Raw genomic sequence first — 23,129 nt, forward strand, 5'->3', positions numbered from 1 at the left:
TGAGGTACTTGAATTTCTATTTTACACTTCTTTATATTTATACTACCATATTTATACCACATTTTTGCTGGAAATATTTTATTGTCTAGGCTATTCCACTACATTTTTAAACTATATTCAGTAGTCAAGTCAAAGCATTTATTGTCATATGCACAGTTAAAAACACACTCCCCTGTAAAGTAAAATTATTTATTTCTTTATGCCTTTTGTGACGAACCCGCTCAAAGTCAGTTAAAAGGAAAACACAAGGTATGACATACAAAATACAATAATATAAATAGGCTAGATAAATTATCAAGTAAAATAAAGACACGGAAATAGTTACGTTGCAGTTCAAGATTATATAAAATGTAATAAAATGTATTGTCTTGCAATAAAATATTAAACTACTGAACTTCTAATGAAGTGGTCTACCTGTAATAATAAAGCAAATGATCACTCACTACATCTTCCACCACTGCATTGTGTGTCTCTAGAGATTTTATTAGAGAAAAAAAACCTAGATAACCTACATATTTGTAAGGAGAATACAATAAAAATAGCTATTGGCTAGTAGGTAGGCTATCATTAAAGCTCCTGTGGGGAACTTTCAGTTTGTGTTGATTTTGGCACCCCCTTTGGACAAAGCATACCCCTTATCTCTTTGCTGATTTTGTCCTGTACATGCTTAATTGGTGAATTTTTTACAAATATGTATCACTCACTTAAAATCTTTGCCCTGGGAAATGTAAGGCAGCAAAGGCAGCCTGCAGTTAATCACTTCATCTGGCGCCTACCCCCCCACCAGTATTTCAGGAATAAAACTAACTATATAGAAATAATCAATCTTGTCGCTGATGGTGTGGTTTGCTTTTGTAGGTCATGTAGAGTGATCAGAATTAACTTCAGTCCTATTCATAACCAGCTTTAACTAAACATCCACACAATGATCAGTGAGTTCAGTGTTATTACTGAACAATTAGCGTATTAACATTTAACTTCATTTGTCTCTTACAACCATCACATTAGATCAGTTGTTTAGAGCAGGAAATTGACTAAAAAAGATCAGTCTCAGACTCAGACCATGACACACCAGCTCAGGATTAGGCGCTGTCTACCACATGAGGTCCTCATTTCCAAAACAAACAAAATGGCGGCGCACATGAGATGGGGACTTCGCCAGTTGCTGCGGACCAGAAACACGGCTAGTTTTAGGTTTGAACCTTTCCGGTTTTGACACAGAGTTTTGTACACATTTCGTACCGCTAATGTTAGAAGTTGTTATTCTTTCGTGAAGCATTAAATTGATTTTCAGACGTGTGATTAAGTTATACTATGTGAGCTAGCTAACAGCTCAGTAGCTTCCGGTTAACTGCGACACAAACGTTAGATAACGGTTTGTCATTCTAATGCCAACATTCTGTAAGTCGAACATTCGAAACAGTTGGGTCGGATATTTTCCATTTTTATCGTCATTTAATACTCCTGATGGCATTACCCGGTCCTAAGCATGTAACTGTAGCAGCTAACATTAGCTAGCTTGGAGTGTGAAGTTTATTGTCATTAAAATAATAAAGCCTTTTTGATTCTGTATCCAGATTATCCCTTTGTCTCAAAGCTACTGTAAAGATTTGCTGGCGTTAGTTTCAGTCACAAATCCACTTTACTTTCATCCTGCCTTAAGATATGAATGAAAGTCCAGTGTTGATTCACACATTGTCTAATATTCTTTACGTTTGAAGGTTTCAAGACAAGACCAGAAGCTCGTACCACTCACAGTACACGACCCAGAGCTTCAGGAAAGTTCAGCCTCGGCCAGGGACAGGAACCACACACTTCTCAAGTGAGAAACCTTTATTTTGACATCCTTATAGATGTAATCTTGTTCTTATAATGCTTAGTGAAAAAATGACCCATAAAACTTTGATCAAAATAGTTGTTTGCATTCTCTTTTAGTAAGACACCTGGCAATCCAGACTCAAGACACTCCAAACCCCAGAAGCTTGAAGTTTCTCCCTGGTAAATCTGTCCTAGGAAGTGGGACGCTTGACTTTCCCTCACCGAGCTCTGCTGAGTGTTCATCTTTAGCCAGGTTGTGTCAAATTTTGATTTGTGTTTTTTCTACTCTTTCTAATTTTATGAAACAGATTTTTTAAAGGCACTCTGCCACGGGGCTTCCCCATTTGGGAGGCAGACATCTTAATCACAGTTTTAGACTCAGGAAAAGAAATGGTTGTTCAAAGATGTGTGTATGTCATGGGTAGAAATCATAACACGAGAAACTGAGGGAAGCACAATTCATTTTCATATGGAGCTTAATTGAAATCAGAAAAAGAGATTGTGAATTGCAAACAGCTTTCTTCTGTTTCTGACAGTACAGGGAATTCTTGAAAGTAGAGTTCATGCAGCGCAAGTGACAGATTTGCAAATGACACTCAGTGAATGACTTTCTGAATGAATGCATTGTGTAGACATCATGTTTTATTTGCTAATACTTTTTGTCTCTTCCTAACAGAAACGAATGCATCATTTAGAAAAGTACAGTCATTTGTAACTCACTTGATAAAAGCTGTCACAAGTGGATGTTCTTATCACTAAAAGATAGATGAACACAGACTGAATGCTGCCAATTTTATCTTGTACATGTTTTTTGACAAGAAACATGATAACATGTTTCTTTCAGGGATCTGTTTGAAATTGAAGGAGTAAAAAGTGTGTTCTTTGGCCCTGACTTCATCACAGTCACTAAAGTAAGTGATAAACGTACTCCTACAAATTGTCTCTGTGATTCCACTCGTATGAAGTCTGTTTTTTTTGTGAGACAGCACATGAGATCTTTGTTTTCCTATCAGACAGATGAGGATGTGGAATGGACGGACATTAAGCGTCATGCTTTGGAGGCCATTGATAAGTTCTTTGAGAGTGGTGATCCGATAACAGTAGGGGCAGTGCACCACGAGAGCAGTAAGTTTGCAGCCTGCTCATATAAATCATCTTGGAGTTATGCTACTTCCACATGGATTCAGGCAGATGGCAAACCAGATGTCATTTTAGTGCACAAGAGCAGGAATATTTAACGTTTTATAGCTTTAAAAATAAATAATTTTACTGAATATATTTTATCACAATATTTGTAGACAACAAAATAGACAACATTCCTCAATTAATATATAATGCATGTTTTGTTATGCTGTTTTGCCTCTGTCGGACTGTGTTGTCCGTCTGCTGTTCACCGTATCCCTGAATCCATGTGAATGCCGTATAATGCAGCTGATTTAATGCACATTGTGTAAATATACGCACGCTGAAATGTTTCTTCATTGTAGGTCATTCTGAAGATGATGATGATATTGTGTCTATGATTAAGGAGCTTCTGGACACCAGAATCAGGTACAAAGCTGGTAACCTCAAGAGACATTTGGAAATAATTTCTTTGTCTGTTTCAGTTAGCATATCTCACTACTGGATAGTTTATGGCTTTCAATCCTGATTAAATATTTCCTTTGATACTGCTCTACGCATCGCTCATACCAAAGATGCTCACCGTGTAGTAAGAGAGCACTGTACTGAGATAATAGGTTTAATCAGTGTCTTTTGTGCTGCTTTGTTCTGTCCTAACTGATATGTTCCTGTTCACTCACAAGACCCACAGTGCAGGAGGATGGAGGTGATGTCATCTTTAAGGGATTTGAGGATGGTACGGTCAAGCTGAAGCTGGTTGGTTCCTGCACAGGTTGTCCCAGCTCTACAGTCACCCTGAGGAACGGCATTCAGAACATGATGCAGTTTTATATCCCAGAAGTGGACAATGTCGAGCAGGTGATTATCAAGATACATTTTTATGTAAGATAGATAAATTAGCAGATTTGTGCCAGCTTTTTTTAGAGAACACGCTTTACTGTTGTTTATATTGTTGAATATCTATTTTAATCCTCATAAACAGAAAATTGTGGTGCGACCCCATCATGTTTTTTTTATCGATGGGTGCTGAGAATGAAGGAATGAAAGTACTATTTGAATATCCATTTAATACTAAACTGTGTCCGATATTTTCCAGGATAGATAGGATGGTGAAATGTCTTCACAGAATGTTATCTCACATTTAACATTTTGTCAATTCTTGTATTACCCAGGTGGAAGATGAAGTGGATGAAATCAACGCAAAGGTTTTCTCAGAGCTGGAACGCAAATTACAGGACTAAAAACTTCCTCGACCAACACACTTAGGGATTGTACTAGAAGAGAATTATGTTCCACTGTGTAAAAACACAGCCATATGTTATTTCCACTAGTAACCTCTCAGCAATTATAAGAATGAAGTGAGAAAATAACACCTGCTATTTGTTTGCACTCAATCTACTGTTTAAAGTTCAAGCTGTAATTTGTATGTACATACTGTATTCCCCTGTTACAAAAAAAGGAGATGCAGGAAATTCCTGTATCCAAAAATTAGTGTCATTCTTCTAACCCCTCTAAATGCTCTGCTCTGATGGTTGTAAATGTTTTGATGTATTTATTTCGTATAAATATTGTATATTTTGGAAGAATATTTTCATAGAATGAGGTTATTATGAAAGTTTTTGACAATGCCCATGGTCATGCAGAATGATGATTTGATCAAGTATTCCAGTTGTTGATGCCACTTACCAACTGAAACAAAAGAAAATCTTTTTTTTTTCTTGTTAATGCATCATCTGCAATATATTAAAAATATTGTTTAGGCTACCATTATTCATTACGCGGAAGTAGATTGACTGTCTCAAGTTCTATAATATCTGTATGCTATATCTATCTGCTTTGTGCTCCACCTAAGATATACTGTATCAAATCAATCAAAGTTTGAAAGCAATTCTTTGTTGTTGACTCTGCTTTTTAATCTCAAAAAAAGAGTGAATGACTACTCACATGGGCATACACTTGCAACAGGAACATAAGCAAATGATAGATGATAAATAGAATAGAACTTTATTAATCCCGAAGGAAATGCATGTGACAAGTTGCTCCAAAGTTACAGTACTAAAACGAGAAATACAAGACAAATTATTTAAGTGAAATATACAATAAAAAAGTGTGTAGTAAAATGTCAAGGGACAGTGCCTAATAAAATAACAATAGTAGGCTACAATAAGATATTTACAAAATAAAGCTTAATTTGAACAAAATAATGATTTTAATCTTTCCTATATTTTTTGTTACAAGTGACAAGTTGCTCCAAAGTTACAGTACTAAAACGAGAAATACAAGACAAATTATTTAAGTGAAATATACAATAAAAAAGTGTAGTAAAATGTCAAGGGACAGTGCCTAATAAAATAACAATTGTAGGCTACAATAAGATATTTACAAAATAAAGCTTAATTTGAACAAAATAATGATTTTAATCTTTCCTATATTTTTTGTTTATGCTCTGGGGTATATAAATTTCACTTGACAAGAACATACACACAACAATAAAATCCAGGGCGACTGCTGCGGAGATCGTGTTCTCGCGCATGCGCAGTTTACGTGTACAACGGCCGGCGCAAGGGACAGCGGTAAGCAGTGCTGACAATGTTTTATTAAAAGACGTTCTACTGTAGTTATCGTGACCTTTTAATACAAACCTGAAGTACGTTTTGAATTGCATGCAGGAGAGTTGCTGCCATTAGTCAATATGTGTTTTTTTGCATTAAAAACAATGGCATTTCAGTGCCATCTGTTAATGCCAGCCAACGGTTTTTCGGGCCTCGTTTTCGATAACAAATCCTGCACGAGGCTAATGTGGCAACAAAGCTAACGATGTGCGAATGCTAAGTGTTAGCCTGCTACTATATCTTTCTTAAACTAACGTTCGCCATGGCGAGTTTTCATATGGTAATAGATAAACGCGGCACGTTTTAATAATGTTGACGAACCCGTTATAACTGAAAGCTTTCGTGAGCTGCTGTTAACTATAACAGTGCCGCAATTAGCTTGCTAACACAGTCACAGACCGTAAATGTTAGCTAATTTAGCAGACTGCGCTAGCCTCTGTCAGTTAAAGTGGCTAACGCTAGCAAGCCTGTCAGCCGTTGAAAGTGTGCTGTGTCAGCAGTTCCTTATCTACAGAGCAAGCCAGGGGATTGTGTTAATATATAGCTAGCTCTGATTTGCAGTAATAACTTACATCGTTCCATCCTCTTTTTAGCCCTTCATGTTAGGCTAATGGCGTTAAACCACTGACAGAAAACCATACGAACAATGCAGGCTCAGGTGTGGGTTTATTTATTTTGCCCGATGTAAAAAAACATGCTAGCCGCTTCAAGGTGCCTTCAAACAAGTGAATGTATTCTCTCAGAAGGGAGAAAATATCACACATTGAACAACGTTGCATGTGATTCCTTGCTTGGTGCTGCTTTTCGAGCAGTTTTAGCGCTACATTGGACGTGGTATAAGTCAACATTGTTAACGCTCTGCTTGCTATCTTTGACTGGAAATGCACACGCAACACACTGTCTAACCCTGCTACTGTGTAGCCGACCTCATTGTGAGGTAAACAGTGACAATAAATTGGCGATGCAATTTATTCTCTTTCAAATTCAAAAGTTTTTATTCTGTTTTTTATTCGAGAACATTAGTTTGTCAGTTAATCACAACGTTGTGTTACTTCTCATAGTGTAAGGATATTATGTTGTTTAATCATTATGTTTCTCTGGGAATACAAATGATCAAGATTTCTATATTCCTGGTATCCACAGGATTTTCCACAAAGATACCTATTCTGTGTGTCATGTTTTGTGCTATTTATATTTTTTGTTTGTTTTCAGTGCCAAGCATTGGCCAAGTGAGCAGAGACTGCCCTTTACCTGAGTAAGTCATGGCCCAATTTGGGGGACAAAAGAATCCACCGTGGGCAACTCAATTTGCTACCACGGCGGTGTCCCAGCCAGGCCACTCGGGACAGTCTCTTGACCTCAACAGTCTGCACTGTGAGTATAACAAACCAGAGGTTCTGGACTGTTTTATTCCTATCTTTTTGGGTACTCCATTTCTCAAATATTTAATGGCTTAGTCTTTTAGTAATACAGTCTTTTACGTACCCCTGCCATTACATTATCGCCCCATCCTTTTTTTTCACCAAGGTTTGCCACTCATGGTATTTTTCTAACAACTCTTTCATGTTGCCATATTTTTCCCCTCCGCAGCTCTTGGTGTACAGCAGCCATCACTTCTGGGAGCATCTCCTTCAGTTTACTCTCAGCAGTCAGCCTTGGCTGCAGTCTCTCTCAGCAACCAGTCTGCTGCAAACTATCAGCTGTCTCAGCAAACTGCTGCCTTGCAGCAGCAGGCTGCAGCAGCTGCCGCTGCAGCGTTACAGCAGGTCGGTCACGTCAGCGTGGGAGTCCTTAGAACAGTTGAAAGATCAATGCGTCAATGCCGTGGTCACATTAATCAATGTTTGATTAAAGACTATCTCTCCCATCTTTTTGTCTTGTTGTAGTCTCAGATTAATACAGCCCTCCAGCAGTATCAGCAGCAGCAGCAGCAGCAGCAGCAACAACAACAACAACAACAGCAGCAGCAGCAGCAGCAACAACAACAACAGCAACAGCAGCAACCTCCCCAGCAACCCCCTCAACAGCAGCTGTACAGTGTACCTCATCAGGTGAAACATTGACTCATCTTGCTTTGTGTCACTTTTATTTTGGATAGTCCTCTGGTTTTAATTCTGGAGAATGTCCTGGTTAGTCCCGACTCTCTAAAATTATAATTTACATTTTGCATTGTATTTAGATTTCTGTCATTTCTTCTTGTTATGTGTGGAAAAAAAAGAAAACTGCCATGTTATGCCATGCCACAGCAGTAAATTTTAAATGCTCTCTAACCTTTGTTTTGTTAGGTGGTAATTTCACTCACTTCATATTAAACCTACCGTACTTTGGAAATCTTCATCTATTTTTTCCTCATGCTACAGTGCCACAAATTTCTCATTATTTTTCTCTTAAGGTAGATCATGTGAATGTGCTTTAAGGGTAATTTAATTTCGGTACTTGAGTAACAGACAGCCGAAAACATTACTGAACACATATATTGGGCCTGAAGGGAATTTTTAATGTTAACAAGTCAATGAAAATGTTCACTCTTTTTCTGTTTCCTTGTTTCTTTATAGCTTCCACAGCCTCAACAGGCACTGCTCTCCCAGGTAATGTGCAATTACACACATATCTTTCATGTATTGGTTTTCTGTGGTTTCTGAATCAGAATCAGATTTATTTGTAGATTATTTTTACTTATTAAGTATGTGTACACTTGACTCAGTTTTTAATGTACTTTCACAGCAATACACACAAAAAACAAGATGTGATTTGCTGTCAGAATATGTTTCACTTTGAATTCTTGACAAAGTTGAGTAGTAATGGTATTAACTCAATAGATTTAGACATGTGTTCTCATAGTCACAGATATTTTATGCTTTTTTTCCCTGACCCTCAGCCCCCCGTTGCCTTGCCCACAAGCCTAAGCCTGTCCAACCCCCAGCAGACAGCGCAGATTACTGTATCCTACCCGACACCACGTTCAAGCCACCAACAGCAGACGCAGCCACAGAAGCAGCGAGTCTTCACCGGTGTCGTCAACAAGCTACATGACACATTTGGCTTTGTAGATGAAGATGTCTTCTTTCAGCTGAGGTAAAAGAGAGTTTGGTCCTTGGCAGCTCTCAGAGTGTTGGTAGTGGAAATTAGTGTGTGTAGGTGGAATGATATATTAAATGCTCTTTCTGTTACCAGCTACAGTTTCTGTACTTTATGCATTACTTTGACACTGCCATACTCTTACGCTAGTGTAACCGGTTCTTGTCATTCCTCTGGCTATCTTTTGCCACCCATAACAGACAGGTTCAAAAGATGTATTTCCTATTTTCAACTTGACACTGACCTGACCTGACATAAAGAGATGTTTGAGATGTCTGAATGCTGTCTTGTATCCATGTAGTGCTGTGAAGGGGAAGACTCCTCAGGTTGGTGACAGGGTCCTAGTGGAAGCTGTGTACAACCCTAACATGCCCTTCAAGTGGAACGCCCAGCGCATCCAGACCTTACCTCAGCTAGCAAACCAGTCGGTAAGAACAAGAAGGGGATTTTTGGGCATTCTGCTAGCTTTCTGCTAATAATAGATTTCTTTATTTGTTCTATATAAAAATGATTACATGATAGCTTTTTTCTCCTTTAATTCGAGTCCCACTGATACTGCAAGTTTCTGAACTCACTAACTTCCAAAGCTAGGACATTTTTTCTGAGCTCAACTGATTTCTCTATGGTTTGTATTTTTCTGTATGCTTCAGTTAATTTCATCCATTTGATCTGGCACAGGAACACTTGCTGCTTTTTCCTCTGTTACTGAAGCTATACAGTGATAATGACAACCTATCTGTTTGACATCCACAAGTTAATTTTAAGCCTGGAAAATTCATTTGGCTTAGTCTGAGAAGAAGCATAATCGTATTATTCTTGTTTTCAGATTAGATTTTATTTTCCTGTACCTGTCTGTCTTTTATTGACTGTTTTGTTCTCAATCCCCCCTAGCATCAGCAGCAGCCTCAGCCTTTACCTCAAGCTTCCCCACAGCTCGGCAACCTTTACAATGACCAAGGGATGCAGCTGCGCTACTCTGACATGCACTCCGCTCCGGACAACAGACAAAATGTAACCCCCTTATCCTGATCATCTTTTCTTAACCACAACTGTATTTTGTTCTTATAGTTTGCTGTTGTTGCCAGATGGATATAACCACTTTTTTTTTGCAGTGGTTTAACACTACTTTTCTTTCTTTGTAAGGAACATTGATTGGTCTTCCAGAGAGACTTTTTTTTTTAACTTTTGCATAATTTTACACTTTTGAATGTGCCTTTTTTGTAGATTACACCCACTTACCCATAATTTGTTTGGAAAATCATATGAATGCTACTTGAGCTGTTAATAATAGCCCCTTTTACACTGCCGGTTCAAGGTGGGATTATTACGCCTCTGTTACATTTCATCTTCTACGTAAAACGCACAGAGGCGGAATGGTCGGGCAAAGTTGTTCCGCCTCTGAGCCGGCATCAGAGGTAGTAACAGAGGCATAACGGGGGGGAAACGGCATTTGTGTAAACAGCGGAGCCGGGAGGGCAAAACAGTGTCACGTATGTGAAGCACACGCTGTTTGTTTACACCTTGCACATGTTTTGCTTCCGCAATGCCGGAACGCTGTGTAAAAACACACACTGGGGCGGCTTTACGCCGGCGTGGCTTGCCCTAATGTAAAATGATAAAGGCCGTATGACGGTGGAGCTTAGTTACGGCGCTGGGGCAGAACCACAGTGTAAAAAGGGCTTTTGTTTCAGAGGTGTTTTTGCACTTTGTGCTTCTTAATATTTAATACAGTAAATCTCTCTACAGGGGACATTGCAGGTGGCAGGGACAAATGTTTTATCGAGCATATAGAATTGCTTAATGATACACTGTTACTTCAGCACAATTTGGATTTCCCAAAATATATTATTAAGAGGACGTGTTGGAGTTGGAGTTGCAGTAATCTTTGATACAAGTACCTCACCAATTAAATCAATGCCTTACCAAGCAGTGAGGCATTTGCAGTTTCATGTTGGTATTTATACTTAAGTAGTTAATATTAAGAATTTACCCTTTTCACCATCTTTTCTCCATCTAACCAACACAGCCTCTTATTTCCTCTACCCAAAAGGTTTATTAAGTACATGTAAATATTTTTTGTGCTTCAAACAGATCAAAACCTGGATTATTACTTTAATCAGATTTAAACGAAGACGAGAGATAAATTAATCTGAACCAGACCAGCCGTCTGGGTTAAGAGTTTGTTTCACACCTGGTTTCTTTTCTGAAAATCGGCTAACTTCTGATAAAATGTGTACATTCCTTCTTTCAGGCCGCCTCTGACCAAGCTTTTGATCAGTTTATCTTATTGGTCGCACGATAACTAAAGATTCTCTCAGGTCTGCCTTTTAAATAAAAACTCACTTCCTTTGTTTTGTTTCTCCCCTCTTCTTTAGAGCCAACCACAACCTCCTAATATGATGAAGACAGCCCCCACCATGTTGCAGTCACTACCACCCCCAAACACATTCAGTGTCCCTACCCAGGCTCCACCGCCATCCCTCCTGCAGGCCCAGCTTTCTGCTGCCTCTCTGGCCCCTCTCCTGCAAAACCCTCCTCAGCCTCTGTTGCCACAGCCTCCACCCAAAGGTAAATGGCTTGTCAGTGTATTTGCATTTATATACTATTGGATAAAAAGCTGTCTGTCAAATGGTTAAACAAGAAGTTGCTTTGCATTATTTCCCTTGTCTCTAGATGTCTTTCCTGGGGGTCTGCTTCAGCCCCCAGTAAGAATGATGCCTCAACCGCAGCCGGTCCGACGAATTGAGCCTCCACCACGTTTCCCCAATCGCAATGATCGAGGCCCTGAGCTCATCCTCAGGACTAAAGAGGAACGCAGGTGAGATGGCGATAGGTATCACCCGAGAAAGTCTGATATATCCCCCTAAAATATGCAATATGCATTTGTTGTTCATCTTAGTGTTTTTACTCATAATTTCAGTAGAGACAGAGACCGTGAGCGCAGACGGTCACGTGAACGCTCGCCAACACGCAAACGTTCCAGAGAGCGTTCTCCCAGACGGGAACGCTCACCTCGACGGCCTCGCAGGGTGGTTCCTCGCTACACCGTCCAGTTTTCCAAGTTCAGCCTCGATGGGTAAGTACAAACAAACAGATCACTGCAGTGTTGTACAGTAAGTAAACTCTTCAGTAGTGACAGCTTGTGTTGTTGATGTATTAACTGTCATCTGTGGGTTCTCCAGCTCCAGCTGTGATATGATGGAGCTGAGAAGGCGCTATCAGAGCCTCTACATTCCCAGCGACTTCTTTGATGCCGTCTTCACATGGGTGGATGCCTTCCCTATGACAAGACCCTTCCAGTTTAGTAACGCCTGCAACTTCCACATTTTGCACAAAGAGGTGGATCCTCTAGTCAAAAATACAGCAGTGCTGGACCCTCCTGATGCCAACCACACCTACAGTGCTAAGGTATGACCAGCGCTCATAAATACATTGTACCAGTATGGCTTCAGTAACATGCAGTGGATAAGTTAGATCTGTATGAAACTGTTAGTGCAGAAATTTCTAACAGCGCCAGCTTTTACCTTGCTGGCCAGACACTAAATCTTTTCCAGCCCACTACTTTCTTACTGCTTTAATTTATGTCAGTGTCACTATTTACATCTTGGTTGTTTATATTTACTTTATCTTTTAAGGAACTGAAGGATTTAAGTTTTACTTAATTTTATAAAAGCAAGCTGAGTTTATCTCATCCTGAGCTCTGCCTGCACATGGTGCTGTGTAAGCTGATGTAGTGTCGGAGTTCTTCAATAGGGATTTTAACTGGTTCTGATGATCTTCATTTAAGCCCCTTATACACTTCCAGTTCAAGGCAGTAGTATTACGCCTCTGTTACGTTCCGTCTTCTATGTAAAATGCATGGAGGAGGAATAATGGGGCGAAGTCCTTCCACCTCTGAGCCGGCATCAGAGGTAGTAACAGGCGAAGTGGAGTCTGTGTAAACCACCGTGTGTGTATTTGAAGCATGCACTGTTTGTTTACACTTACACACTGTTTGTCACACTTTGCGCACGTTTTGCTTCCGCGACGCCTGAAAGATGTGTAAAAACACACACTGGGGTGGCTGTACGGCGGCGTTGCTTGGTCCAATGTAAAATGACGAAGGGTGCATGACGGCGAGCTTCATTACAGCGCTGAGGCGGAACCGCAGTGTAAAAAGGGCTTTAAATGTCTTTTCTTTTTTTTTTAACAGCATTACAACATTAGAACTTAGATTTTGTCTCCTTATGTTTCAGGTGATGCTGCTGGCTAACCCCAGTATAGAGGAGCTCTATCACAAGTCCTGTGCTTTGGCAGAGGACCCCCAGGAAGTCAAAGACTCCTTCCAACATCCTGCTAGACTCATTAAGGTACCACACACAACTTTCTGTGCTGTGCTTGTTTCATGCATGTGAGCTGACAATGATGTAATGATCCTATTCCATTGCTGAGTACTCACAATGTGGAAATGTCCTAACTGAGGTTGGCTATCCTAAATAACCCTGTGGATCCTCGTGGTTATTTGGATGTGCTGCTGACCTTTTTCTTTTTGTCTCTACCCCCTTTTTTTGCTCTCTCCACACTCCTCATTCCTTATCCATGTTTCTATATCGTCATTCCCCATTCCATCTAACCTGTTCTACCCTGTGCCTCTCCTTTGTGCCCGTCTGTCTTTCTCCTTTAGTTTTTGGTGGGAATGAGAGGTAAAGATGAGGCCATGGCCATTGGTGGTCACTGGTCTCCCTCTCTGGACGGAGCTGACCCAGAGAAGGATCCCTCAGTCCTTATAAAGACAGCCATACGCTGTTGCAAGGCACTCACAGGCATAGACCTTAGTCTGTGCACTCAGTGGTAAGAGCTGTTACACTCATCAATTATAATTTTTCTCATTGATTGTGTCTCTGTGGAAAACTTTTAACTTTGCTGGTACTAAAATCCCAGATTGAGCAACTATAATATGCTGAATACTATTAATACTTCTATACTAAACCCCATCTTGGATATGTTGAGTGACATTTTTGGTTTCTTTTTTCATTAATGGTAATTGTGTTGTTAATTTGCTACCTATCATTTATTTTGTTGTGCAACAGACCTTTTGGCCTTTCGTGTGTTGTCGTCTTGGCTCTCTCTTTCTGTCATACTCTCTCTACATAAATATGCATATGTCATTGTGATAAAAAAACAAACGCATGGACTGGCTGGAAGCAGAAGCCTGGACCAGAAGACACTACCAATACTTTGTTTTTATATTTTTTTCTATTCTCCCTGTTAAATATCTTACATATTTAACTGGCTTTCACTGTCCTGTTGATTCCGTCTCTCTTGGCGCAACACTAATGTAGTGCATTAAGTGTATCCTAGGTTAAGTGCAGAACACTCATCTATAATTGGCTGAAGCTCTAATGGGAAAGAATTTGGGGGTTGTGATTTATTTTATGTGATTGTCTGTCAACTTTCTCAAAATGGCTGCCGTAACCTGTGACAACAGTTGGAGAGCTGCAGACTGGGTCCATTTGTCTTTGCTGTGTGTTTTGTGGGAGTAGGGTCACTGCAATGATGCTTACAATCATTCAGTGACCTTTTTGGGAGGGAGTAGCTGTAGAAGGCTCGCTCTAGCAAGGCTTGCCTTTTATACTGTGCCCTGACCAGAATGTTTCTTTCCAATGCACCTTCTTCCTTTGCGACAGGTATCGTTTTGCAGAGATTCGCTATCATCGGCCGGAGGAGACACACAAGGGGCGGACAGTCCCTGCTCATGTGGAGACAGTGGTTTTGTTTCTTCCGGATGTTTGGCATTGTCTTCCTACCCGCTCAGAGTGGGAGGTGCTGTCACGGCGACTCCGGGAGCAGCTGGCTGAGAAGCTGTCGGCCGAGCGAAAGGAGGCGGATGGAGAACAGGCACTGAACCGCTAATCCCTCTCTTCTCATTTCCGCTTCTCACAGGAAGGCACAGGAATTACAAAAAAACAAAGCCCAGATACACATCAGACACAAAGCACACCTCACCATTCACGCAGACAGACGCCAACACAGGCAGATTATTTTCCCACCAAACCTCACCTAGGCTTCTTCTATTTACTCCTCCACCTGTCCCTTTTCCTCTGCTCCAACTCCTCCATTCCTCCATCAGCACATCCACCTTCCCTCACACCCAGCAGACACATACAGTGGAAGCAGTGAGTCTAGGTTGTGTTGTGTAGGCCCTGATCGCATCTGATAAAACAGCTTCCAGCTCCTCAAACACCTCATAATTGGGTGCTTATGTGGGTTTAATGATTCATGTTAATCCTGGCATTTTGCTGCTTTAATAATTGCTTTTCCTGCTTCAAATTTGGGTGCTTGCAGATTGGTTTGGCACTGGTCTCAAATTGAAGTGTGAGGTGATTATTTCTGTACGCTGGAATCTGTGGAGTCAGTTGCGTGTAAATACTGTGTGTGTTGTAGAAATGTGTGTGTTTATTCTATAATTCTCAAATCAATTTGATACCGTCTGCCATTGAAAAGAGAACCTCCCCCAACTCCTGTTTCTTGTCTGTTCTTGTTGTTGGATTCTTCATTCTCATTTGGACTTTATGTAGAACTTGGTTTTTCCAGGGCAGTTGGTTGGACAGATGGCTCCTATTTGACGTAGGTGTATAAAATCCATAAAGGGCAATACCTAATACCCCAGTCATAGACCATGGTAGGGCCACCCTTTCCTCACTCCGTTTGGAGGCCAGCTTCAGTTCACCTGATGTACCTCAACACCTTTTTGACACACCTCTCATTGATTTTTACCTTTTTTTTGTGTTCCACAGATTGATTGATTGGCAGCTGGGGGGCATTTCTGTTGGTTTTTATAAGAGCTAGAGAGCTTCCCTGTGTATGCTTCAGTAGCAGTGGACTTAAGCACAGTCGAGAGCTCACTAGGACGAGACAATGAAATACAGATGTGACCTTGCTTCTTGCACGGATCAACTTTGAAACTCAGTTTGTCCCAGAGAGTTGTACTGACTGCTTTTTTTATCCCACCTCTTCTCTCTCTCTGCCTGTCCCTATCGTAATGATTTCCTGTAAAGGAGGAAGAGGAGAAGGATGATGATGAATCAAAGGATGTTAGCATTCCCACTCACTGGGCTAAACTTGACCCGAAATCAATGAAGGTAAGATTCAAGAATGCCTCAGCACTGGTCGATGGATTTATTAGAAATATCTTCTGACGTGTTTAGTGTTGATAAATGTTCAGATCAGTTGAAGCAAACACATAAGTTTAGGTCTGACTACATTTGTATTTTCCTCATCCCTTTTTTCCCCCGTCTTCGTAGGTAAATGACCTCCGCAAAGAGCTTGACTGTCGCTCTCTAAGCTCTAAGGGGTTAAAGTCGCAGCTGATCGCTCGCCTTACGAAGCAGCTAAAGGTGGAAGAGCAGGTAGAGGAGTCCAAGGAACCCGAGAAGCCAGAGACCAAAGTTGCTGAGGAAGAGGAACCAGCTCGTGCCGAGGAAGACAGAGAGGTAAGGAGAATTTTTTTAAGTACCGTAAAATCCGGAAGTCGCACTGGAATATAAGATGCAGTCTGTTTTTGAGGGTATCCTCAAAACAAGTTTTCTATAGCTATTTATTATTATTTTTCAATTGATTTTATAAAACAAACACAAATTATAAACTACCATAAGTTTTCGCCATGTCTAGTTTTGTTGTTGTGAGGGGGGCAGCTGCACTGGTGACCATGACGCCGCATGTCTGTGACAAAGCTTTAGCTAGATTATAGTGCCATCCTCTGGGCAAATAACAGTAACACAATGAAATACCTCTCTCTGCATTTTATACTGGTATATTGGTCGCACCGGTATACAAGACGCAGTTAGTTTGTTAGTGTGATACTAATGTCTAACAATGTCTCCTTTATATTAAACAAAAAGCAAACAAGAGTTTCTTAATAATATAGAACTTTTTCAGAAACAAGATTGACCTTAAATGTTTATCTGACATGGCTCATTAACTGAAGTGTTGTCTTTCAGGAGGAGGAAAAGAAGAGGCAGGAGGAACTTGAGCGCCAGCGGAGAGAAAGGCGCTACATCCTCCCTGATGAGCCTACAATCCTTGTACATCCCAACTGGGCAGCCAAGAATGGCAAATTCGACTGCAGTGTCATGTCCCTGAGTGTGCTGCTGGACTACAGACTGGAGGACAACAAGGAGCACTCGTTTGAGGTGAGAATTAACTGGTCTCAGCATTTATTTTGTGTGGTATTACACAGAAGATGAAAGACCATGCACATGTGCTATGGTAATGCATGAATACCAACAGAATCTGAGTATACGCTGTTTTCTTTCCATGTCCAGGTTTCTCTATTTGCAGAGCTGTTTAACGAGATGCTACAGAGAGACTTTGGCTACCGCATATATAAAGCCCTCGCAGCTTTCCCCTCCAAAGATGAGAAGAAGGAAAAGGAGAAAAAAGCCAAAAAGGAAGCAGAAAAGAAGGAGGCGGAAAAGCGTGAAATAAAGAAGGAAAAAGAAGAGGAGAATGAAGAACCAGCTGTGAAGAAGACCAAAGACGATGAGGAGGAGAAAAGAAAGGTAAGCCTCTCAAACCTACCTGGAGTCTGTTATTTACTGAGAAAGTGGTGTTTTGTTAAATGCAGTTTTGACACTTGTTTTTAACCAGAGCGACGACAAGACTGTGAAAAAAGAATCGTCTCGAGATGACGACGAAAACGAAGATGAGGGCAGCACAGCCAATGCTGAAGAATATGACCCCATGGAGGCCGAAGATGCAGAGGATGACGAGGATGATGGTATGAAGCTTTTTTTCTTTTTCTTTAAATGATAATTAAAAAAAAATATTAGGTCAAGGATGAGAAATCATGCACCACGCTGAGTCTGTGATGGATAACATTACCACAGTTTCTGAGGCCTTTCTTATTTAGGAATACATTTTTTTTCTTGTACTCAAAGTGATCAAATGCACAAACTATATTAATAAAAGATGTAATGACCCTTTCTCTACTTTCCAACCTGTATTTCTTAGACAAAGATGATGACGACTCCAATGACAGGGACCGAAAAGACCGCAAGGATGACCGCAAGTCATCGAAAGAGAGGTCCTCAAAAGACAAGGTTAGTTTGTTATTGTTGGAGCGTATTATTAAATCATTGATGTAGTGTAAACATGGTGTTGGTATTAATCTAGCTGTTGTTATAACACCAGGAGAAGAAGCAGATGGTCACACACAACAAGGAGCTGCTGATGGCATTTGTCTACTTTGACCAGAGCCACTGTGGCTATTTACTGGAAAGAGACCTGGAGGAGATTTTGTACACACTGGGACTCCACCTCTCTCGGGCTCAGGTAAACAAACACACGTCTGTCACATCATGTCTTTAATAAGTATCTGGAGCTGGGCATCCCTGAGTCTTAGTCTCTTTTTGTTTTTTTGCCTTTTATGCCTTTATTGAAAGATACAGGACAGTGGATAGTGTCTGAAACAGGGGATAAGAGAGTGGGGATGATGTGTGGCAAAGGGCAGAGGGTGGGAGAGGAAACCAGGGCCGCCTCATTGAAGACTATAGCCTCTGTACATGGGTCACCAATTTGGCCGCTGGCACAAATCAGCGTCCTTCTTAGTCTCTTTTAAAGTTCGCTTAGTTTTTCAGTGTCTGCCCACTAATGAGTTGACAAATGGATGAAATGTCATGCTGATTATTGTGTCTGTTTCCAGATAAAGAAGCTGTTGAACAAACCGGTGATCAGAGAGTCTTGTTACTACCGTAAACTGACAGACCGCGGGAAGGATGAACCTATTCCTTCCTTTAATGAATCCCAGATAGAAAACCTCACAGGTAAGCAAACTTTGACGTGTTATAGTTTTGGTCAGTGTTTTTTAATACATTCGTTTAAAGGGGGGGTATTTTGCTAATTTTGAGCTTCATATTTCACTCTGTGATACCTGTTGAGTAGCTTAGCATAATTTACAGTTTAAAAAACTCTGTCCCACACTGGTGCTTTGTGCAGGCCCTCATACAGCCTCTGCCTGAAAGGACTCAGTCAGCTCTGTACCTTTAAGAAACCCCGCCCCCTACAAGCCCTCTTAATTCTGATTGGCCAGCTCTCCGAAGCCTGTTGAGGCTGCACTGTGTGACGTCACAAAGTGCAGCGCGTAGAAAAAACTGTGTCAAACCTGGCGTTCACAGCAGCCTGCAGACTGAGCTGAGAAGCCTGGGGATTACTCCAACATACTTTTACCTACAGATTTGAAACTTCACCCACGTTTAGCCTGGACATTCAACAATGTAACATTATATATATATATGCCTTAAAATGTGAAACAGCATAATACCCCCTCTTTAAGCTTAGTTTTGAGATCAATGATGCTATAGGATGTAGCCACATAGTTTACAGCTGCTGTATCAAACCTCTGTTTAAAATGGATCTCTCTATTTCTGTCAGGAAACCGAGGACTTCTTTCTGTTTCAAAAGCTCGTGCTCAGTCAGAGACCAATGAGTCGAGTAATCTGATCGTGTATAATGGAGCCTTGGTTGACGTCGGCAGCATGATGCAGAAACTGGAGAAGAGTGAAAAAGCAAGAGAGGAGATAGAACAGAAGCTCATGGTGCAGGATGCCAAAATGGGTATGATTTCTATTTGGATTTTATGGTATCATGGTTGCAGGCTACACTCTGTGTCAGTAGTCCATCTGGACAATGATCTGGCTCAATTTGAGCTTTGCTACAAAAGATTTCAGTCTCACTTCATTCAGAATTCTTCCTTCTGTGATTTCTGTTGAAATGTGGACTGGCACATTGCTACAACCTCCCACATATAATGTATGAAATTAATGACTTAAAGAAGAGACTTTTAACTTAATATCAAATGCTTTGTGAACCAATGTTTTCTTCTTTTCTCTGCTGCTATAAATGGCTTAGTTTTAGTAGCCAAAAAAGTGTAATTTGACCTGAATATTGCATCTAGGCGCTCACTGTTCATGACGTCCCTAAACTGTAATCCTCAATCCATCTTGGTTGTGTTTAATTCCAGAGGAAGATTCGAAGGCTAAAGCTCAGTTGGAGCAAGCTAACAAAGTGCTCTCCAGGGAGCTGGAGGATGTGAAAAGCAGTCTGAGCCAAACTGAGGACACCCTGAAGGCTGTGGAGGACCAGAAAACGACCTACCACGACCACCTTAGCAGGACATCCAACACATTGATGTCCACCGTCAAAGGGCTGATGGCATTGCTGAAAAAGGTGCATTTCTTTTTACCTCATGGCAATAAATAAGCCTATAGGCCCTTTTCAGACTTACCATTGCTCGCTTAATTTACCTGTTAATGTGGTGGTAATGTGTAGGTAAGATAGAGGTGACTGCTGCGATAATATATTTAACTTACAGCATTCATTCAAAGAAGAAAAGCTGCATGCTCACATAGTTTTTGGTGCCTGGTTTGAGAAAGTTGTTACTGAGGAAAAAGAGTGCTTTGGCTCTCTAATGCTGCATCCCTGTTAGATTGTTAAACCTTTTTTGATTAACCCCTCTATGTGCATCGTGACCCCGAGGGTCGATTGCTGCTGCTTCCAACAGTGAAACTTCTGATACATAATTCACTATTAAATCAGTTTAATGCCACTAGAGAGTTTATTCTGCTGCCTGTTTATAAAATATTAATATGCGAATGAGAGGACCTTTAGTTTCAGAAGCTCCTCTTCGTTCACATGCTGAGTGTATGTAAACCTTTGAGCTGGATTTTAATTTATTCATCTGTGCAGCCTGCATGAATGAACACTGGAATATTTGAAGACACTGAGTTTTTTTTGTTTTGTTTTTTTACATCTTTGCTGCCGCACCATGAGTGAAACATTTCTCTGTGTTTCCTCATTTACTAGAATATTTTTGTTTACAGGGGAGATTATTGCGATTTACACTTTTGCACTGATCCTGAAAGACGCTGCAAGATTTGCGTTTTATCTCTGTCTTTTCATGCATGTTTCACTCTGTCCTGCTGCAGTCTTTATTTTAATTTAACAACTCAGATTTGTACACTGTTAACTGGTATTCAAAAATGTTACAAGCTCACATCAAGATAAATTGCTGTGATGACTTTTATGTGACAGTATTGATGGATGGATGAGACCTTGGGGCTCAAAAATCAGAGGCACACTGACATCTGGTGACTTATAAAACTCATAGCGGCCTTTCAAAAGGGAGCCGAAGCACCACAACACTCTGCAAGAATCAGGAACAGACTAAACAAACGCAATGATATAAACACGAACACTGAACTTAACGATAATACAGACAGAACAATGCAAGATGAAAGACAGGTTGCAGGCTACACTCTGTGTCAGTAGTCCATCTGGACGATGATCTGGCTCAATTTGAGCTTTGCTACAAAAGATTTCAGTCTCACTTCGTTCAGAATTCTTCCTTCTGTGATTTCTGTTGAAATGTGGACTGGCACATTGCTACAACCTCCCTAATACAGTCTATGAAATGAATGGCTTTCATATGTTATTTATTTAACTAGCTTTAATTATATGATTACTTGATATCAGTTGGATGATCGTGTGTTTCTTGTTTCTTTCAGGATCAGGAAGGAGATGATTCGGGTGAAGAAGTCTGTGGCGATCACATTCAGACGTCTCAAACAAACGGTGCTGATGAATGAGTGACACATTTTGAATGAAGCTAATCTGTAACACTGATTATCTTAAACTGTAAATATTCACTTAACGAGCATAATTTGGGGTGTTTATTTGGACCTACTGTCTCCCAGGTACATGTATAAATTAAAAAAGAATTAGTTCCCTTGTGCTAATTTGACTTCAGTCTCTGTGTACAATAGTGTTTTTTTTTGTCTGAGGAATTACATTTCTAACATAGAAGGAGTTAAACTACGACAAAGCTTTGAAACGCTTATTTTCATAGTTTTGAATGACTTAAGTTCAGTCGCTAACAAGTTTATTTTGCCGTCGTTTAAGCTCTGTTTTGGCCAATAAATGCCTCGATGTAGATTTAAATGCCAGTAAGTTTGAGTTGAACTTTTTGTTTGAGATTTTAGTTTTTCTAATGAGCAATAATGATGCTATTTATGTGCAAGAGAATGCATTAAAATCTATATTTAAAAGAAACTAATTTTGGATTGAAAAGGGTGGGAGGGGGCTCCGTGCCGTTCAGAGAAACTGTCATTGTAACTTTTCCTAATCTGCTGTTTTACTGCAGCTGTGTTCAATAAACACGTTCAGTTTGTAGTTCTTCTTTTCGGCTGATTTAACTGGTTTCCGCTATTTTATCAAACACGTGGCTATGCATGGATGCTGCCTCTTGGACCTTTTCGCTGTCTGCACCTCCTGACTGTATCCACCGACCGCTGCACCGCTATTTACGGTTTATGTTTACTGTGAGGAGCAGCCGTCTCGTTTTCTGACAAAGGAAACCACACATGAACCAAAAGATAAGCTCAATGAATGTGTGTTCTGCTGAAGGAGTCTTTGCTGCAAGATATGAACATTTAAAATCCATCTCTGAACTGTGTGCGTTGGTTCGGGTTGTTCTAGAAAAGAGGCACGGATACATTCAAATGTGCTCCAAAGCAGGCGGTTTTATTTTTCTATCGGAAATGTACTCTATGGATGTCTTGTGCAAGAGTAAAGTGGTCAGTTTTAACACTACAGTGTGTCTGCTTTTTTTTCGCACCTGCTTTTAACAAATGTCTACAATGAACGTACGTCAGAAAGGAAAGAATGGAATGGAAATTGAAAGAATGACAATGCTGGAGTCTACAGAAGCCCTTAGCGGACATGTGTCAATATATTTTGCTTACTCAGTTTTCCCGTGATAACGAGTTCTTTCTGGTGGTTTTCTCGAGATCATCACATATTTATCACGAGATATTGCTTCTTCGCGCTAACGTTAGATGATCAAAGTTGTAAAGGGACAAAACAAACGAAGAAATAGGCTAAACATACCTCATTAGTCTGGGCCTAATAATCTGTTATAATAAAAAAACCAGCTTCGTTTTCCCGAGATAACGAGAAATAAGTCGAGATCTCGAGAAAACAACCAGAAATAATTATCACAATAAAATGTATGGATGCATGTCCGCTAAGGGCTTCCGTAGTCTGTAGCACCATGAAAATTAGCAGATAAAATTGATTTTAAGAAACAACAATTGTAAAATACTGTAGGTGACTGGACAACCGTCACCACACGCACAACTATTTAAATCTTATCACTGTTGGCATCAGTGATGTCGTGTCCTATACAGTTCTTCTGTTTCCGGATATTTTCTAGTATTTACTCTGCCACCAAGTGTCGAGGGTTCTGTTGCTATGACAACCGTAGCAGCTTTAGTGACATGGTTACAACTTTTTTGTCAAATTTGTCTTAAATTCTGACAGATATATTTTGCCTCTCATCTGTTGGTACTCTTTCTTTATTTTATTTTTATTAAATTTAAGTTGTTATTGCGATTTAGAAGAATTAGGTTTGTCTGCGCTCAGGTTACTGCTAATCACGCGTTCCACTGCAATAATCTGAATCTA

The 23,129-nt window shown here is 40.3% G+C and overlaps 2 protein-coding genes across 3 annotated transcripts; both read left to right on the forward strand.

Moving 5' to 3' along the window:
• The first annotated feature begins 1,123 nt into the window (after positions 1–1,123).
• LOC138588483 (NFU1 iron-sulfur cluster scaffold homolog, mitochondrial) lies at positions 1,124–4,828 on the forward strand. The gene is made up of 8 exons (XM_069658629.1): positions 1,124–1,194; positions 1,722–1,822; positions 1,936–2,071; positions 2,663–2,729; positions 2,832–2,943; positions 3,306–3,369; positions 3,624–3,798; positions 4,113–4,828. The coding sequence occupies exons 1-8, from the start codon at positions 1,130–1,132 to the stop codon at positions 4,179–4,181; spliced, it is 789 nt and encodes a 262-aa protein (XP_069514730.1). The 5' UTR covers positions 1,124–1,129; the 3' UTR covers positions 4,182–4,828.
• A 655-nt stretch (positions 4,829–5,483) lies between these two features.
• ccar1 (cell division cycle and apoptosis regulator 1) lies at positions 5,484–22,251 on the forward strand. Of its 2 annotated transcripts, none has more exons than XM_069658426.1 (26): positions 5,484–5,513; positions 6,765–6,926; positions 7,143–7,318; positions 7,439–7,603; positions 8,108–8,140; positions 8,431–8,627; positions 8,932–9,058; positions 9,522–9,641; positions 11,006–11,198; positions 11,304–11,448; positions 11,530–11,706; positions 11,813–12,038; positions 12,866–12,979; positions 13,294–13,460; positions 14,297–14,507; positions 15,668–15,751; positions 15,914–16,102; positions 16,610–16,801; positions 16,934–17,170; positions 17,259–17,388; positions 17,622–17,710; positions 17,802–17,942; positions 18,313–18,433; positions 19,041–19,223; positions 19,630–19,835; positions 21,173–22,251. In XM_069658426.1, the coding sequence occupies exons 2-26, from the start codon at positions 6,815–6,817 to the stop codon at positions 21,251–21,253; spliced, it is 3,816 nt and encodes a 1,271-aa protein (XP_069514527.1). In that variant the 5' UTR covers positions 5,484–5,513; positions 6,765–6,814; the 3' UTR covers positions 21,254–22,251. The 2 variants fall into 2 exon arrangements, with proteins under 2 accessions (XP_069514527.1, XP_069514528.1); XM_069658427.1 differs by having other exon boundaries at positions 11,551–11,706.
• The last annotated feature ends 878 nt before the right edge of the window (positions 22,252–23,129 follow it).

This window comes from Semicossyphus pulcher, unplaced genomic scaffold, assembly GCF_022749685.1.
Source record: "Semicossyphus pulcher isolate SPU_LCO1_2020_fin unplaced genomic scaffold, fSemPul1.0.p SCAF_12, whole genome shotgun sequence".
In the NCBI taxonomy this organism is placed as follows: Eukaryota; Metazoa; Chordata; class Actinopteri; order Labriformes; family Labridae; genus Semicossyphus; species Semicossyphus pulcher.

Bases quoted from the DNA above. Each gene is read 5' to 3' on its own strand.
- LOC138588483 (XM_069658629.1), top strand. From the start codon at position 1,130: ATGGCGGCGCACATGAGATGGGGACTTCGCCAGTTGCTGCGGACCAGA. The intron at 1,823-1,935 runs GTGAGAAACCTT...ATTCTCTTTTAG, and splicing joins AGGAACCACACACTTCTCAA to TAAGACACCTGGCAATCCAG. The intron at 3,799-4,112 runs GTGATTATCAAG...TGTATTACCCAG, and splicing joins AAGTGGACAATGTCGAGCAG to GTGGAAGATGAAGTGGATGA.
- ccar1 (XM_069658426.1), top strand. From the start codon at position 6,815: ATGGCCCAATTTGGGGGACAAAAGAATCCACCGTGGGCAACTCAATTT. The intron at 12,980-13,293 runs GTACCACACACA...TTTCTCCTTTAG, and splicing joins ATCCTGCTAGACTCATTAAG to TTTTTGGTGGGAATGAGAGG. The intron at 19,836-21,172 runs GTGCATTTCTTT...TGTTTCTTTCAG, and splicing joins TGATGGCATTGCTGAAAAAG to GATCAGGAAGGAGATGATTC.